This window comes from Caenorhabditis remanei, chromosome II (genome assembly GCF_010183535.1).
Source record: "Caenorhabditis remanei strain PX506 chromosome II, whole genome shotgun sequence".
Lineage (NCBI taxonomy): Eukaryota > Metazoa > Nematoda > Chromadorea > Rhabditida > Rhabditidae > Caenorhabditis > Caenorhabditis remanei.
The window spans coordinates 15,832,436-15,851,413 of NC_071329.1; the positions used below are offsets into that span (position 1 = coordinate 15,832,436).

The following is an 18,978-nucleotide window of genomic DNA, read 5'->3' on the forward strand; positions in this document are numbered from 1 at the left end:
GGACTATGACTTGAAGCATACTTGTGTTCAAAAAATACGTATATTTGTTGACTAGCCAAAAGCATAACGTGTTTTTTTGGGAAGGGGCCGGATGCTATCGACAGTATCTGTGGTCCGCTGACCTACAGTATCCCTGAGACCCTGAGAACCGTTCACACATGATGACGTGGCAGATGGCATCGGGCCCCACCTCTTTTCCTCTCTCCCCTACACAACCAACCCAATAGACCCCTCATTTTTCTCTCATTCCTTCCCCACACAGCGACGATGACTCCCCCACTCTCTTATCCTGCACTAAAATCTGTATTGGAGTATGTGGTGGTTGAAAAACGGTAAGTAATCTTGGAGTTTTTAGATTCCCAGATAATTAAAATTTCAGAATCCACCTCACATCCCGAAGCAAATTCCTTCAACGAATCGATAAGACAATACCTGTCTACGCGAAATCTATTCGTGCATGGGGAGACAATGTGAAACTAAACAGTTTGTTATTCACAGGGAAAAATAATTATCACCGAGCGGAAGATGAGATGAATGGAATGTTATTGATAAGTTATTTAAGAGGAAGATCAAGTATCAATGTGAATTTGGCTGTCTTCTCCACAGTCAACACTTCTCAAGATATTCCTGTGAAACTTGACTTGACAATTAACAAATTGCAAACTATCTGCTGTAATCTGGAAGTTGTGCTCTCAATGATCAATTCTCGCAGCCTTCCACTTACAGAGTTTTCCACGATCATCGATAAGCCCACTAACGTCGACCTTGAAATAGTTCGTTCCGCCAAAAATGTCATTTTTAGCACAAGCGATAAAGTAATCGGTCTTGAGAAGCTTTCGAACAAAAGTGTTAGGTTCCGAGTTGATGGTCTGCACACAAATACAGTCGCAAAAATTATAAAATATTGGGTGCAAAATGGAAAAGAAGTTGGGACGGAGTTTACGATATCTTATTCCACGAATTTGGATCTCAGTTTAGTGGTGGCTAATTTGCAAGAACAGTTCCACAAAACTCGAGGATATTCGGAGGCAATCAATGAACAGTAAACAGTGACTTATTAAAAGTATTTTATAATTCTTTATTGCTTTTCAGTTCTCGCTCCGGCTTCTGCATTCAATTGAGTTCTACCTCAAAGCTTATTGTCCATGGGATGGAGAAACTAGAGGTCAATGGGCATGATGTATACAACTTGGTCTTGAAAATTGTGTTATCTCATTAACTGTTATGTTTTTACACATTTTTGTAATTTTTGCTCTAATATGACATCAGTATTTAACCAACCAAAGATCTACATATTATCTTACATTAATTAACCAATTAACCAATTTTCTATTGTTCTGCTAAACTCAATCAAATAAATCTTGTTTTCTGCATTTATTATCCGTTCAATTCGTTCTCTATTAAAAAACAACTGATGAAAGATTGTCAGAACTCCTTCTCCTACCTATTTACCAACTACTAGACAAAGTATCTAGATCCGTTCTATATGACTTCAAAACTATGTTTTAAATGAAAGAATGATATAAAATACTGTGACCATACCCATATTCCAAAAGTGGGGAGAGTAAAGAAGGAGTACTGTAAAAATATTCTTCTAAATATGAAGAGGGCCATGGGATAAAGAGATTGGAAGCTTGGAAGATGGAGAAGAAAAATCAAGAATCTACATGATATTATGTAAAGACATGAGTATACGTAACATCTTCTACAAGAGAAGACATGCAAGTTATTGGAAGAGGAGAAGAGGTGAACGACGATCCAGCAGAAAAGAAAAAGTCTGATTGAGGCGACCTCACAAAAAACCAGGAAGGACAATGACCACTGGTCACGAAAATCACCAACTGTCCAAAAATTGGAGGTCTCTATATTATTGAACTCAAAATATCAGGAGAGTGGAGGAGGGTACAGACAAGCAGAGACTGTAGACGTGGAAAAGAACGTCCCAAAAGGTGACTGTCTCTGTCTGTGTGTCTGTGTGTCACGATTTGTTTGTTTAGCCAAATAATATGCATCCTTAATTTTGTTACTGGTTTCCTTGAAACTTTGTCTAGATAGTCATGGAACATTTATTAGATTTCATCAAGCTAATCAAGAAATCGTTTACTAAACTCGATTGTTTGTGAGGTGTGAACGAACAGAATGACATGATGAAGTACATTTGGAGTACTGCGATTATGTCATTCGAGAGAATAAGCAAATTTATTACAGCTTCTCGCGTGCGCTGGTAGCAAAACAGATAATATGAAACAGAAATGCAAAGAAATAAGTTCAATTATAAAAAGAGGTTTTGAATGCTCCGACGTTGACTTCTTGAATTACTGAGGCAGCTACCGAAAAGTTGGATTTTTTAAGAAAAACTATTGAAAGCGTTGTCCTGAGTACTGTATTTATAAGAAATGGTTTGACTGAAAGACAAGACCACGCGGGTATCAGGAACCCAAATTCCCGATTCCGGCTAGCCCAAGTCTTTCAGATCTATTTTTGATCTACGGGAAAACCAGTGATACCAAAACACCCTTCGGACATTTTCAACTGAAAAAAAGCAAAACGGTACTGTACTTTGGTGAAAATATCTTCACGTTCCTTGTCTCTATGATCAAATTTCAAAGATCGGTGACTCACTCACATCTCAAAAATCTGAACACCACAAAGCCATTCCCATATTTTCATGCAAATTTTGTGAACTCTGAACATTATATGTTTACCAACAAATATGGGTATAAAAACAGTAAAGAGTTCCTCAAAAATCCTATTCCAGTTCTTCTGATGCATATTCTCACTAATATTCTCTATATCATTTTCATCATCTCAGCTGTCATCCGTGCTCATGGGAAGCGTTTTAGAGCAAGAACTTAAAAATTGGATTTTATGAAATTTCCGTTGTTATCCTTAATAAATTATTAAAATTTCAAACCGAACTGATGTACAGTACCACTCAAAAGGTTATCAACTTTGGCTGTTTTTAGTGGGAAATGACCAGCTTTGACAGTGTACTTCGGTTTCACCCGATTGTCCGATAAACTCCATTTTGTATAGGTTGGACAGTGCCAAAATAGCACATTATTTTTGTAGTTGACCACTTTTTTGTAGAGACACTCTTATGAAAGTTACAGGTTGTCGAAGTAGTTTCTTTCTAAAACCGGCTTAGCGAAATTTTGGAGCTTTTCACTTTGACAACCTGTAACTTTCAAGATAGTGTCCCTTCAAAAAAATGATCAACAACAAAAATGATCTGCTATTTTTGCTCTGTTCAACCCATACGAAATAAAATTCATCGGACAATTAGGCGACACCGAAATACACAGTCAAAGGTGGTCATTTTCTACTGAAAACAGCAAAGTTGATAACCTTTTGAGCGCTTCCACAAGAAAGATGACAGCCGGGTGGCTACAGTATAACACGCCGATGTTGTACCCGCTCTTAACGTCACTTTTGAAACGGAAATTTTTTGTTCAAACACTGAAATCTGAAATCTGAAAGAAGCCAGTTATGAGGAAAATACTTCAAAAAGGTTGCACTCTGATAGTTTCGGTCTCAACTCGGCATCAAGTCATTAAAGCGCAAAACCGAATAGTGTCTAGAAAGCCAGACAGTTTCTCGAGGATTGCAAATTGAAAACGTCCAAAAAGTTTAATGTTCATATTCCGTCGGAAAAAAAATCGATTAAAATGCTGACGTGACCTCCACGGTTTTGTTCCAATAAACTAGATTTCGTTGATCGTAGAAAAAATTCCCTTCAGTTTTGATTTTGAAATTCCCTTGCGATGACGCGTCGACTTTCTCGTCTTTTCTCCAGTGAGTTTTCATTTCAATGTCTATAAACTAGCAAACTGAGGCTAACTGGTCGGAGCGAAATGGCAGAACTCGTTTGCAAATTCATGCTATTTTACGAGCGCTACGTTCACAAAACTTGACATTTTCTGTTGAATTTTGTGAACGTGTCATTTGTGAAAAATGAAGAAAAAACTCCAGAATAAACGCGTGTGCAGCCCAAATATACGTAGCACCTTCATTGCTTCAAAACAATATCTTCAGTTTCAGTTTTTACAATTACGCTCGGATTGAAGTCTCGAAAAACAGTCCGATTGCCAATAAACATAGAAACAACAGAAGCCCTTGAAACGGTGATTGATGTAAGTGTAAAAGCAGCGCAAGCGGAAAATTAGTTCAACAAACGTAGATGAGCAAGCATCGGGGTAAGGTTTTTTGATTATTAGATTAGAATACACAGGCTAGCCGGAATCGGGAATTTGGATTTCTGGTACCCGCGTGGTCTGGTTTGGAAGGTTTTGAATCTGAAAAAAACATTGATTAGCAGGAATCGGGAATTTGGGTTCCTGATACCCGCGTGGTCTTGTCTTTCAGTCAAACCATTTCTTATAAATACAGTACTCAGGACAACGCTTTCAATAGTTTTTCTTAAAAAATCCAACTTTTCGGTAGCTGCCTCAGTAATTCAAGAAGTCAACGTCGGAGCATTCAAGACCTTCTTTTTATAATTGAACTTATTTCTTTGCATTTCTGTTTCATATTATCTGTTTTGCTACCAGCGCACGCGAGAAGCTGTAATAAATTTGCTTATTCTCTCGAATGACATGATCGCAGTACTCCAAATGTACTTCATCATGCCATTCTGTTCGTTCACACCTCACAAACAATCGAGTTTAGTAAACGATTTCTTGATTAGCTTGATGATATCTGAGCGAAAAATCAAGAAAGGAATGTCTGTTAGAACCAGTACCTGGATATTTCGTCTACACTGCCAATAAATTTTCCGTGACTATCTAGACAAAGTTTCTAGGAAACCAGTAACAAAATTAAGGATGCATATTATTTGGCTAAACAAACAAATCGAGACACACAGACACACAGACAGAGATAGTCACCTTCTGGGAAGTTCATTTCCACGACTACAGTCTCTGCTTGTCTCTACCCTCCTCCACTCTCTCAATAATATAGAGACCTCCAGATTATGGACAGATGGTCATTTCCGGGACCAGTGGTCATTGTCATTCCTAATTTTTTGTGAGACCGCCTCATTCAAACTATTTCTTTTCTGTTGGATTGTCGTTCACCTTTTCTCCTATTTTCTTAGCATAAGACGTGACATAATGTCATGTCACTTTCAGATTCTTGAATTTTTCTTCCATATTTTCCAAACTTCACCCGATTGCTAATCTCTTCATTCCATGGCCCTCTTCATATTTAGCAAATTATCTTTACAGTTCTATTTTTATTGACAAACCTCAAGAGCCACAAGTTTGGAATCGTTCCAAGTTGTTACCAGGTATTAAAGACAGCTTGAATTGGCATATTCCAAAGTTTTGTTTTGTGCTCGTCACTTTCCGCCGAGATAAACCGTCCCAAAGTTTCATCCCTGTACTTGGAAGCCATTCTCGGGCTTTAACAGTGCTTAACCAGACACTTTTAGACGGTTTTTCTCAGCGCAAGCGGCGAGCACAAAGAAAACATTTGGGATATGTCTATTCAAGATGTCCTTAATACCTGTGGGCAATTTGGAGAGATTCCAAACTTGCGACCCCCTAATGTTCCCTTGTGAGTTACAGTATGACAAACTGAGAAACGTGAGAGATGTTTTGTCTTCTACGAGGAAGTCTCTGAAGTCCTGGAACATAACTGTCTTGGGCCAGCATGCACAAATATCGGTAACTTCGAAAAAGAAGTACAAATGTTATTATGATTTCAAGTTTTTCCGTACAAAGAAACCTCGCCCCACCCCTTTCCGGCGGCCACGCCAAGTTCTTGCTGCAGTGTTCAAAAATTGAACGCAGCGTCGAAACAAAAGTTGGTGTGGCTGCCACATGGGGCAAGCTTTACTTGGACTGAAAAATTTGAATTCACAATATTCCGAGAGGGATCTCAACATCTCACATAATGTCCAGGTCAAGACCCGGCTTTTACTCAAAAAAGGTTTATTGTACAGTACCGCTCAAAAGTATATTAAGTTTTGATTTTTTCAGTTGAAAGCGACAAAATTTGAGAGTGTGTCATAGTAAAACTAACTGTCCCACAAAATAACTTTTTATAGGATCAAACAGACCAAAAAAAGAGCTTCATTTTTGTAGTTGACAACTTTTCTGTACGGACACTCTCTAGAGAGTTATGGTCATTTTAAGGGGACAGCTCAAAAATCGCACTATTTTGCACTGAAAAGAGTCGATTTGAGGGAGAAATTACTTTGTCGATATGTAACTTGCTAGGGAGCGTCCGTAAAAAAAAGTTGCCAACTACAAAAATAGAGTTCTACCTTTGATCTGTATGATCCATTAAAAATCTACTTGATGGGACAATAAGTATTACCATGACACAATCTCAAAGTTTGGTGCTTTCAACTGAAAAATGCAAAACTTAATATACTTTTGAGTGGTACTGTATATTACCTCGATACAGTTCTTACAACTGCGCTCCACCGAAATGCCCTTGAAAAATATTTCTTCTTCTCCGCGTCTCTCAATTTCGCACGCAATTTTCTTCGGGTTCGGTAGAGCGCGGTTGTAAGACGCGTGTCGTGCTAGTAATACGTTTTGCTACAGGTTGAGATTATGGAAAGAGTAAGAGCTCGATGGTTGGAAGCTGATGGCATGGTGTTGAGATAATGTGTACCAGAGAAGGATGATCCGGTGATGAAGATGAGGATGAGCTCTTGGACCGGATTCAATATTCGTTGGGTCCTATGGACTGTCGAGTGCAGAGAGTGGGCGAAGAGCGGAGAGGAAAAGACAATATCCGGTCATCTTCTTGATGAATATCTCTGTGAAAGCTCTCTGGAATGCGACCTGACCAAAATATTGTATCGTGCTTTTTAAAATATATTTCGCACCAAACATGAAAACTATTATCAATCTAAAAATTACTCATTTCTGCTGATATTTTCCATTTTTACATCCGCTATTCTCCCATTTTAGCAGTTATTTCCTTCAAAATGTCTCCTTCGTCTCAACAGTTTTTTTTTCCGATTTTTTCAATCTTTCTAATTTTCAGAGCTTACCATGCGTATTGATCTCCTCAACTTTCTGCCCTCATCTCTCTGTAACCAGTGGTCGCCATGGAAGGCTAGAGCTTCCGGATCCTCAGGAGACACAATGACATCTGGCGGTGTTTGGGATTCGTCTGATCGCAGGGTCTATCAAGGTTAGTGGAAGCAGAAGTTGGTTAACATCTCGAAAGCCTCCGAGTGACCATGAAGCTATGAGACGTGAACTATGTCATTGGAAAGCTGAGAAAACGCAGATTCCAAATGCATATTCCGTTTTTGCCCACAAGGCCTGGTATTCGAGAAAAACGAGGTCAAAGTTTCACTACCACCCTTACCACGCTGCCGATACTTTTCACAATTGTCGGCGTTTCAAACTTCTCAAATAGCAGTTTTTAAGGTACTTGAAACTTCAGGTCTCAAGCCTTACGTCTAAAAAGGTAATCATTCCCGAACTTTGACCTCGTTTTTCTCGAATACCTGGACTCGAGGGCCAAAACTGAATATATATTTGGAATCAGCGTTTTCTCAGCTTTCCAATGATATAGATCACGTTCCATAACTCCACGGTTACTCGGAGGCCTTCCGTAGTAAGCGGGCCAAGTAGAAATTACTTTTCCGAGTCAAACTTGTCCAGGTCTAGGAATAGTCTAGGCTACCGTAATTGTCTCAAAAAACTTTATATTTTCAGGAACCTGTGAAGAACGCAAGCTACGTTCCTTGTACCCGAAACCATTTGGAGATCCTTTGGGACTCGAAAAAATCTTGTCTGAAGGAACGGCAAATGGATCTTCTATGAAGACTCCATCAGGCCAAGCGAAGGAATTCGCTGGCAAAGGGATGGACGGAGGGCGTAAGTGAAGAGACACACTCAAAAAGGTTGTGTCGATTTACGACAAATACTGTAAATCTTGCAACACTCTGCAAGAATATAATTTCACTAAACTCAATTCAATAAATTTTCAGAATCCTTCCTGAATTCTGCCGGAGAGAATCATCACGACGAGATCGAGGTTCAACTCCAGGAGTACCTGGACTCCTGCATGGAACTCGAAGTCCCAGATGATGCGAATCTTGGTCCACATGATGGATACCGTACCGAGATCGACATATACTCCTCAGAGTATCTCTTCGAAGAATCGATGGGAATGACCGATGGATTTTTCAAGACGCGTGAGGATGTTGGTATGGAGTCAGTTGGACCATATCCAAAGTTCATCAAGACGTCCAACATGTCTTTTTACGAAAGAAAGATCGGGTCACTGTACCCAAAGCCGTATGGAGACCCACTGGGTCTTCAGGATTTGCTCCGGGAGATTGATGAAGAAGGAGATGGAACGATGCGACAGGAAAAGGCTAAGTCTGATGGCCGACAATTTCCTGTGAAAGGATCTTCAACATCGGTCACGCTACATGTCCCGATGTCCAGGAAAAGAAATTACGGATTCAGTTGCTCTCGCTCAGCTCAAATTCATTGGAAGGGCTTTGAAAGACTGGACGATTACCAGGAGAATAAGGTCAGTTGATATTTTGACAATAGTTCTGAAAACGTTTTTCTCTTTACAGAAGGATAAGCAGTGGCCGAGAAAAAGGAGAGCATCAAAGGCTCGGAAGCCGACCACTGGCCGAGTGCCCAAGAGGAAGTCGCCGAAGACTTGAGTCCACAACTTATATTGCACCCTCGTTGAATTTTCTCATTACACTGTTTTCATCCGTTTTTTGCCGGTTTTTTTCTGTCAAATATTGCCAATAACCTCCCCAGCTCCCCATTGTTTACCGTTTTCACTTTCCCATTCGTCCGAACTTTATATTGCTCCCTTGTGGATTTCTTCATAACACAGTTTTTCTACAGTTTCTTCCAGTGTCATCCGTTTTTTTAACCGGTTTTTGTGTCAAATCGTGCCATAAACCCCAACCAGCTGATTTTCTTCTTCCCCCAGTTTTTATCGCTTTCATTTTGAATCTCATCTGTTAAATATGGTCTTCAAAAATGGGAAACTCATATTTGCAGTTCACTTTTCTTACAACTGCGCCCCACCGCAAAGGAGAGAGTGTCGCCGAGAGACGCAGAGTTTTTTTCTGGCGCCGACACAGATTTTTACATTTTTTGTCCTGTTTTCGCTATTTTTCTGAAGTTTTTTTTCTAAATTGTTATAAAAAACAGCGAAAATAGGTGAAAAACTGTGAAATCTGTGTGACAAGAGAAAAAAACTCTTCGTCTCTCGCCGATACTCTCTCGTTTGCGGTGGGGCGCAGTTGTAATAAAAGTGAACTGCTGATACTTTACGTTTTTGCCGGTTTTTTCTGTCAAATATTGCCAAAACCTCCCAGCTCCCCAGTTTTTATTATTTTCACTTTGAATCTTATCTGTTGAATTTGATAATTGAAATTGGGAAATTCAAAAGCAGTGTGTGCTTTCGATAGTTTTTATTCGAAAGATCCTTCGAGAGAACTTTCGAAAAATTTATCGAAGTCAAACACCGTTCATGAGTTTACAGTTTTCATACTTGTCAAGACCCCGGCTTCAAAAAATGAGCCAATTTTTTGAATTTTTTTTTGAAAATTTTGAATTTTTTTAACGGAAATGTTCACATTTCCGATGATTTATCAGAATTTCTTTCAATTCTGATAGATAGTCGAAAATTTGACTACTTCGCGGAAAAAATTTGGAAACTTTGGACATTGCAAATCTTATTTTTTGTCAATTTTTCTAGCCAATACCGGAAATTTATTGCATTTCTTTTGTTTTCTTACCCCAAATAAACTGATTGTTTCTCTCTAGAACAAAATGAAAAACACTTATTTCATTTCAACAGTTATAATAATCTAAACAATGAGAAGAAGGTCATCGTCCTCAGGCGGCGGTGGCGGTGGCGCCGAGTTGACATTCTCATTGTCAGCCTTCCACTTCGCCAACTCACGACGGAAACAAACATAACAAGAACATGAGAAAATGAGGAGAAGAATTAGAAGGAAGAATAATCCTTCGGTCGAAGTGATGATCGGTTCTGGCGGTGGGATTGGTAGTGGTGATAGTGTTGTTGTTGTTGATGGGAGCGGTTGATCCATTGTATCTGAAAATCGGATTTGTTTTTAATTTTTCGGAATATTTTATCAAAAATAGTCAAAAATCCTATATACTCTTGTGTTTTATCGATAGTTGGAAAAAATGGTCGAAAATTCGACTTTTTTGATAAAAAATATTGAAACATTTTTCGAAAAACCGGACCGGTGGTAAATCTCAAAATCGGCCCGGATTGATTTTTCGCAAAAAAGATTGATTACATCAGAATTGGAAACCTATCAGCTCGGTACAGTTTTTACAACTTTTTTTTCGGAAATTTCGGAAACTCGGTTTTCAAGTTTTTCAAATTCGAAACGATAAATTTGTAGTAAAAACTAAAAATTCTGCAAATTTTGACACAAATGTGACGTTTTGGAACTGTTGCCGTTGGTTTTGGAGCAATTTTTTCGACTCCGTACAAATTATTTTTTTATCATCACGAAAATATTTGAAATTTCGGAAATTTGGAACCAAAGCTTTTCCGATTTCTCGAAAATCGAAAATTCCGAAAGTCCCGAAACAAAAATTCGGAAATTTCCGTTTTGCACATCCCTGGTTGGCTTTTAAGGAAATGTTTAAAAAAAAAGAAGTTTTTTTCGGAATTTTTAATTAAAAACAACCAACTTTCAACCGAAATTCGTTTTTTCCTACTCATTTATGGCGTTTTAGCTCTAAACGAATGCCTTTTTCGAGTAAACTCACTCTGTGATGCAGGTTAGGATGCAGGTAAGTAACAAAGAAGTTTCTGGATAAAGCGGTGCTGAAAAATCTTTTTGAGAAGAATCTGAAAGATGAAGAAAAGAGGTATTCATGTTTGAAGCAAACGAAAAATCACAAAATAAATATAAAAACTTCAAAAAAGTCACTTTATAATTCAAAAAGGACAACATATGAGGAAGTCTAAAATAAACAATGGACGACAAAAATAACAACAGATGGCCGAAAAGAAACCGGTTTTCAAATGAAAATTAATGAGAATTGAATGGTTCTTCGAGATTTCCTCGGCGTTTTTCGATCGAATGGAATCGCAAAGAATAATTGCGAAGAGCTTTTTGACGTTTTTCTGAAAAATTTAAAACTAAAGCAGCGAATTTGAAAGCGAAGTGGAAGCAATTTTCAGCAGTTTTTTCCAGTTTTTAGTATAAAACTTGGTCAATAAACAATAAATTCGGCGAAAAATGGAATAATTTTCGATAGTTTTTGAAGGAAAACTTGATGGTTTGACCGAAATTCTGCCGATTTTTGAAAAATAGAACTATTAATTCCTGGTTCTCCATGAAGAATTTCGAGGAAATTCTGAAAATCGGAAGCTTCGATTCTTCGAAATTTCCGAAGAGAAGAGAATTGAAGTATGTCGAGTGGGAGGCGAGGAACTGAAAAAATATGGAAAATTTCGATTTTTTTTGTCTATTGTTACCAATTTTGAGACGTGGAACTTCAGATTCTCCATTTTCTTTCTTAGAAGTGTTCAGACTTTTCTTCTCGATTTCAACCATTTCATCGACAGAAAAATACGTTTTTTTTTTTCGTATTTTTAGTGGAAAAACTTCAAAAACTGATGAAAATGCTTATTTTTGAAGTTTTTGAAGTGAAAATAGGTGAAAAATACATATGTTAGCGCTAAAAAAGTCTGAAAATTACGTTTTTCCTACAAATAGGTTAGTTTCAGACATTTTTCATTTTCCTGTCACTGTGAAGTTGAAAAATAACCTTTTTAACTCGAAATTAGTGCTCAAAACGTCATTTTCAGACTTTTTTCAGCCGAAAGACTGTATTTTTCACCTATTTTCACATCAAAAACTTCAAAAATTTAAATTTTGAATTTTTTCCGCTAAAAATACTCAAAAAACTGATTTTTATCCGAAAATGTGCAATTTATGACGACTGGCTCGTTGATTTCACGCTTCTTGCTCTCGATAGCCATGCAGCCTGCAAAAATGGGAGTATTTTAAGCGAATTCTTCTAAGGAATTTCGTAAAAATAGTAAGAATAAAAAAAGCACAGGTAGTTTCAAAGTTTTACGCATTAACTTGCGGTTTTCCTACATATTTGAACGATTTTAAAACAATATATTGCAATAAATAGAAATTTCAACGAGAAAATAAAACTTTCAAGTGAAAAAGCCAGATTTTTCAGCACGAAATGCTGAAATTCGCCAATAACAACAAAAATTTCTCGGTTACTACGGTAGGCAAACACTCTGCGTACTCTGCGTACTCTCGTTGTCTACCGTAGTCTCTTTTGAATTTAAATGGTGCACTTTCGTTGGGGGTATTTGAGTTTAGAACTCGGAAGAATAGAACTGCGACAAAATAAAACTGTGAAAATATAGAACAGGAAAAAATAGAACTGAACAAAGTGGAACTACGAAAAAATGGAACTGCTACAAAACAGAACTCGACAAAATAGAACTGAACACAATGGAACTGCTACAAAATAGAACTGTTACAAAATAGAACTCTAGTTCGAATGGAGCGCGTTTGCATTTTTTTGCAAAAATTCAATTTATTTTTGACTTTTCTCAAATAAATTCAGTTTTTTCATCGAATAATTGTTCAAATTGAAAAAAAAGTCGTTCTGATCCTTCTAAAAAGAAAAAAATGCAAACGAGCTCCATTCGAACTAGAGTTCTATTTTGTAACAGTTCTATTTTGTTGCAGTTCCATTGCGTTCAGTTCTATTTTGTTGAGTTCTGTTTTGTTGCGGTTCTAACTTTCACTGTTCCCGTTTGTAACAGTTCTATTTTCGTCTGTTCTATATTTTCACAGTTTTATTTTGTCGCAGTTCTATTCTTCCGAGTTCTAAACTCAAATACCGCCCTTTCGTTGGGGGTATTTGAGTTTAGAACTCGGAAGAATAGAACTGCGACAAAATAAAACTGTGAAAATATAGAACAGGAAAAAATAGAACCAAACTGATTTGATGAAGAACTGATGCAACGTAGAACGATTTCGTTGCCAAACTGACTCGTTGTAAAACTGTTGCATCGTAGAACCGTTTGTCAACTAGAGCGCGCTTGCTTACTTTGCCCCGTACGGCTGATGGCGTGACTAAAATTTTGGTTTTTGTTCATTGTATAGTACAATAAAGCTAAGCAGAACCTATTTTTCATAAAAAGGCAAAATTTTATTCACGCAATCAGCCGTACGGGGCAAAATAAGCAAGCGCGCTCTAGTTGACAAACGGTTCTACGATGCAACAGTTTTACAACGAGTCAGTTTGGCAACGAAATCGTTCTACGTTGCATCAGTTCTTCATCAAATCAGTTTGGTAACGAAAGTGCACCATTTAAATTGGAATTAAAACCGAAAAGGTGATTTTAGAAGAAGAGTATAGAATGAAAAGATGACTTTCTAACAGAAATGTTCATTCAAATAGCAAAGAAATATAAAAAGTAAAAAACTGAAAAGTACGGTCTAGCGAAAATAATTAGTACGTGACCTTCTGAACTAACTTTGTTTATGCCACGTTTCAGAGAATATAAAATGAATCGAAAACGAATAGAAAGTCAGTTTTCGCTGATGCAGAAAATGAAAGCGATCTTGAATAGTCTTCTTATCGCTATACTTAGCGTTCTGGCGCATCCAATACAATGCCATCTCAAAATGGACACCGGTCTATGGGCGGCATGCAATCAGACTGGAACCAGCGCAGGATTCAAACCGAGAAGCTCGTTCGACGTGAGTTTGAAAAAATCGGAACCAGTCGAATAACACTATTTGATTGATTTCTAGTCAACCGAAGGAGACAAGTGTACTCTGGCATTCAATGTAGCCGTCAGAGATGAAGATGATGCTAAAGAATTCTGTGCGCTATATGCGCCATGGAGATTGGTAAAGGCTGAAATCGATTTGAAGGATCGTCCGAGAGTTTTATGTCATGTTGGTGAGTGGGATTACTGTAGCTTGTAAAAAATATGCTTCCATTCTTGCCGTGACACCCTCCTTTCTTCTCTCCCCTTTCCCCTAATTCTTGCCAATCGTAGGTTTGGCTTAGTGGTTAACAACCTTGTTTTTGAATCTGCTCCTCCCGAGTTCGAACTTTCTTGCCGTAAACTTTTTTTGTTTTGTTTTTTTTAATTGGGAAGAGAGAAGCCTAATCAAACCCAAATCTAGAAATTATATTCCAGAAGCCACATTGGCCTGCAAGAATGGATGGATTCAGATGTTTGGCTCTTGTTTCCGAGTTCCTGACGAACACAAGGTTGCCAAGTTTCCAGAAGCCCAAGAAATGTGTAAAGCGTTTGGTGGAACTATCGCTTCGTTGCGTCATAAATACATCGTTGGTGTATGGAGAAGTGAGTGCCTGAATGCCCCCACAAGAAGTGGGGGCGACATCTGATGGAAATGGAATATAATGTTTCCAGGATACTTCCGTGGAGTCAGGCAAATCTGGGTGGATGCCAGTGAGACGTGGCATCAGTACATCCAAAAAACGGGTACTGTAGATGGAGATGCGTTTGCTATCGCATTCACTGGAAAACACTACGATTTCTCAGTCCATCCGAATTCTCTGATCAAAATCAATCCGAATATCAAATTACAAGTGTTGTGCGAATACAAGCCAGAAATGACGGCGGCGGAAATCAATTATTTGGGTAGAAGATATTCTGAAATCTACTATCCATCTGTGAAAGTACCCAATGGAATTCTTGTTCGATCTGCTTCTTCATACACCACGAGTACCAATAATTTGGAGATTTGTAAGGTTAGTTTGGATCTATTATCTCCGCGCAGTCCTTACAACTGCGCTCCACCGAAATCCTCTTGAGAAATGTCTCTTTATCTCTGAGTCTCTCAATTTCGCACACAATTTTATTCGGTTCCGGTAGAGCGCGGTTGTAAGAAGCGTGTCGTGCTAATATCTGAACGAGAATATCTATGATATGAATTTCAGAAAGCATTGAGACCATATATGGTTGATGTTGACGAAGTTGGACCATTCGTAGCAGAGGACCATATATTGGCTGAGATTCATACAACGAACCTTCCGGTAAGACGTTTTCTAACTATGACTACCATCTTCTATTTTTTTATTTTCAGTTCACTCTTCTCACTCGATCCGGTGCTCGAGCGAGAGTTGAAGCGAAATTTATGCAAGATAAGTACTGCCACGGTAGTCCGAAAGATATCGCGATGCGATTCGGAGTCGATGTCCCTAATTCGAATGCTGGAAGCTTTGTGCTCACTAATGTGCCGGGTGAAATAAAATGTGATAATATGAAGAGTGCGGCCATCGTGCATGCTAAAGATGCAGCAAAATTGATGATTATGTCTGATAGTAGATCGCTTCCAATATGGTGCAAACTTGGAAAGAAGATCAAATTCAAAGTTGATGTACCGCCAAACTACTCTCTATTCGAAAGAGCAAATGGAGAATTTGTAGCTCATCGTTTATTCACCGAAGAACTAAGTTTCGATAAAGCATCCGAAAGGTGCAAAGCTGATGGTGGATTCCTTTCGGGAGTCAATGATTTGAATGAAGCTAATAAACTTGGAGGTAAGTTAAGCAGTCATGATAGTGATAGTGATAGCATAGCTTTTGTTTTACAGCACTCGCCGAACTGGCTGGATTGAATAATGCCCAGATGTGGCTTGGTGGAAAACGTAGAGAAGCATGTTGGGATGTGGCGACAGATTTCAATTCGGATACGAATCCCTGCTCACGTAATCGTGTGATTCAATGGCTAGATAATGTTGCTCAAGATTTTTATACGGATTGGTGGAGAAACGGATACGATCATAGGAATCCTAGTTCAAAACCAAATCAAATACAGAAATGTCTCACTTATGTTCAAGGAAAGCCTGCTTGGGCCGACGATAACTTGAGTGCATTTTTGGATGATATTGAATGCTACTACCCCAGAGCCTTCTACTGTACAAAGAAAGTGACAGTTTTGAAAGACGAGCAATCATAATTTATTCTATTTTATTTTATTGAATTTCAATAAAGAATATAGAGTTTTGAACAATTTTGGAGAAATCTACAGGCACGGCGGGTAAAGTCAGTAGCCAGTTGATCCAGAAAAAGTAACTATGGGATATGCGCATCTGAAAATATGACCGAAATTCTCTTCATTTCCTGTTTTTCGGTGCAAACCACCTACTTTGAGACTGTGTCACGGCCACACTTATTATCTCACAATGTCAAATTTTTATGCACTGTGTAGATCAAAAGTAGGGCTTCATTTTTGTAGTTGATAACTTTTTAATAACTCTGCCCGCGTTCAAGATATATGTACGCCTTTAAAGAAGAATTCACAGGCACGTCTACAGTAGTCAATCTTTGAAAGCACATATCTCTAAAGTGGGCGGAGCTATCAAAACATTTACAATTGATGAAATGTGTAAAATTTTATGTAGATCATTTTTGTAGTTGACAACTTTTTTGTTCGAGCACTCCCTGGAGAGTTATAGTCATTTTAAGAAGACAGCTCAAAAATCGCACTATTTTGAGCTGAAATGTGACGATTTGAGGGAGAAATTACTTTGACGATATGAAACTTGCTAGGAAGTGAGAGTACAAAAAAGTTGTCTACTACAAAAATGAAGCTCTAGTCTTGGTCTGTTCGGTTCCATAAAAATGTATTTTGTGGAACAATTAGTTTTACTATGACACCCTCTTAATATCGGACAATTTCAAATGACAACGGCCAAGGTCCATATCTTTTTGACAGGTACTGTGACTCTATTAATTCGGAAACGGACAATTTGGTGTATGATTCCATACAAACTAATTCAGAATAATGTAGGGAATTCAAACTTTCCAAATTTTTTTCCAGTCACCCATGAATATTAGCTCGGCACAGTTCTCACAACTGCGCTCCACCGAAATCCTATTGAAAATGACTATTTTCTATGAGTCTCTCAATTTCGCACGCAGTTTTCTTCAGTTCCGGTAGAGCGCGGTTATAAGGCGCGTGCCGTGCTAATACACATCGTCTTATTGTTCGGTCATCAAATAGCAGGTACACTCTCCCACAACCATAATAACCTCGAGACACATTGTGTGTCTCTTGAGTCACACCTTTCTTCTGTCCAATCGATATTCGTCTTCTTATTCACTCAAAAAATGCATCGATTCAATCGACTCCTTTCCTATCAAAGTTCCAAATGTGTGCTTCAATATTTGCCAGCAGCGTTGAGGTAAGTATTATTTTTTTTAAAAATTAATTCTTATTAGCTTTGCACAGTTCTTACAACTGCACTCTATCAATATGCCCTTGAAAAATGTCTCTTTTTCTCAGAGTCTCTCAATTTCGCACACAATTTTATTCGGTTTCGGTAGAGCACGGTTATAAAAAGCTTGCCGTGCTAACAGTTCAATTTCAGATTCGAGTTTTCCAATAGATGCCCTGCAATCCGTTCAACAGATAACTCGACGCCTCTCCGAATTCGAAACTTTCGTATCAGTTTTCTATCATTAAGCGTTGATAATGTTCGATACAAAGTAGGAGTCATCAGACAGTACCATAATGGGAACACGAAGCAATGTGATAAGGAAAATTCTGGTGGTGGTGCCAAGCATGATATCGATGAATATGGATTGCTAGCAAACACGGAACCATTCGAGCAATGCCCAGATGAAATTATTTTCTCAAACTGTGAGGTAGTTACTAATCTTCAAGAAATGCACGAATTTAATGAACGAACTGGGAGGAATACATTGGCGGAACTGGCAAATGAAACAAATCCGGATTTTGAAAAGATCCAAGAAATGGAAGAAGTTCTCACACTTCACCAACTTAAACGAGAGAGATCCGTTCCCCCTTTTTCTCGTTTTATTCAACTACAAATCTCCGTCCGTCACACAGTCAAACATGTCGAACGTGTCGAGTATAAACAGTCGGTGTACAACGCGATGAAATATTTGGTTTGGAAGTTTTTAGCCAGAAGACAGACTATCTTGACTCAACACTTTGGATTTAACTGTCAAGATATTGTTTGTCTTCCACGAGAATTGAGGGTGATTACCAAGAACTTACACTTCAAAACATGGACCACGAATATATTTCATCAGCTCCAGCCATTCTTGCTTGCAGACAGTTTTCCACTGGATTCATTTAAAACTAATGGTTGGGGAATTAATTTTAATGACTCTATCATCCAAAACTCCAAATTATTACTTCTTCGTAACACCCTTGCCTTGGATTTGAGAAGTGTCAAACATTCGAACGTCCGCGACTTGGATAATGCAAGGTCTGAGAATGGCGTTCTGGCATTGCTCCGTCACTGGCTCGAGAATGTGCCCAGTGTTGGCACATCATTCTCTTTAAACACGGTTTCTGACATTTTAGCTGAAGATCTTTTCAGAGGGATTGAAAGTATTCCAGGTGCAACTATCCGGGAAATTGCGAGTCGAAGGTAATATATACCATAACTTTCCGGAGAATGTCCGTACAAAAAAGTTTTCAACTACAAAAATGGAGCTCTATTTTTGGTCTGTATGGTTTATATCTAATTTATTTTGTGGAGCATTCAGTAATACCGTAACACCCTTTCAAAGTTGGGCGTTTTCAAGTGAAAAAGGCAGAACTTAATATACTTTTGAATATACTTTCAAACTATCTGATTTCCAGACGCCTCCACTTCCCACTACAAGCTTTGATCCGACTCAACGACTACTCGGAAGTGAAAGTATATTGCAAGTCTAGAAGTGACAACCGAATGAATCAAACGATTAATATGAAGGTGCAGGAGATTAGACGACCAGTTTGAGTAGCGATTCTGTAATTTTTCCTGCTGTAAATTGTTTTTCCATTCTCTAATAATTATAAAAACCTAATTGCATTCTCTTTTTGCACGCATTTCCAAAAATGTATTCCAATTGTGTACACCGTACTCTTAACCTCGTGGTTCTTGACGTTTACTTGTATTTACACAACCATGCCCAAAAAACATGTTTTTCCATGTTCTCTGGA

The 18,978-nt window shown here is 38.2% G+C and overlaps 5 protein-coding genes across 5 annotated transcripts; 4 read left to right on the forward strand and 1 right to left on the reverse strand.

Annotated features, from left to right (window-relative positions):
- Nucleotides 1–267: 267 nt before the first annotated feature.
- On the forward strand, nucleotides 268–1,219 carry GCK72_007229 (uncharacterized protein; the record flags this gene model as incomplete). Its single annotated transcript, XM_053726052.1, has 3 exons — nucleotides 268–332; nucleotides 380–1,042; nucleotides 1,093–1,219. The coding sequence occupies 3 exons, from the start codon at nucleotides 268–270 to the stop codon at nucleotides 1,217–1,219; spliced, it is 855 nt and encodes a 284-aa protein (XP_053590246.1).
- A 5,791-nt stretch (nucleotides 1,220–7,010) lies between these two features.
- On the forward strand, nucleotides 7,011–8,653 carry GCK72_007230 (uncharacterized protein; the record flags this gene model as incomplete). The annotated part of the gene is made up of 4 exons (XM_053726053.1): nucleotides 7,011–7,152; nucleotides 7,686–7,847; nucleotides 7,961–8,511; nucleotides 8,561–8,653. The coding sequence occupies 4 exons, from the start codon at nucleotides 7,011–7,013 to the stop codon at nucleotides 8,651–8,653; spliced, it is 948 nt and encodes a 315-aa protein (XP_053590247.1).
- A 1,167-nt stretch (nucleotides 8,654–9,820) lies between these two features.
- Nucleotides 9,821–10,063, reverse strand: GCK72_007231 (uncharacterized protein; the record flags this gene model as incomplete). Its single annotated transcript, XM_053726054.1, has 1 exon — nucleotides 9,821–10,063. One exon carries the CDS (start codon nucleotides 10,061–10,063, stop codon nucleotides 9,821–9,823), a length of 243 nt encoding a protein of 80 aa, XP_053590248.1.
- A 3,525-nt stretch (nucleotides 10,064–13,588) lies between these two features.
- On the forward strand, nucleotides 13,589–15,975 carry GCK72_007232 (uncharacterized protein; the record flags this gene model as incomplete). The annotated part of the gene is made up of 7 exons (XM_003103852.2): nucleotides 13,589–13,738; nucleotides 13,793–13,943; nucleotides 14,188–14,355; nucleotides 14,425–14,765; nucleotides 14,955–15,050; nucleotides 15,101–15,557; nucleotides 15,611–15,975. The coding sequence occupies 7 exons, from the start codon at nucleotides 13,589–13,591 to the stop codon at nucleotides 15,973–15,975; spliced, it is 1,728 nt and encodes a 575-aa protein (XP_003103900.2).
- A 1,154-nt stretch (nucleotides 15,976–17,129) lies between these two features.
- On the forward strand, nucleotides 17,130–18,775 carry GCK72_007233 (uncharacterized protein; the record flags this gene model as incomplete). Its single annotated transcript, XM_003103849.2, has 3 exons — nucleotides 17,130–17,203; nucleotides 17,390–18,421; nucleotides 18,637–18,775. 3 exons carry the CDS (start codon nucleotides 17,130–17,132, stop codon nucleotides 18,773–18,775), a joined length of 1,245 nt encoding a protein of 414 aa, XP_003103897.2.
- Between the last annotated feature and the right edge of the window lie 203 nt (nucleotides 18,776–18,978).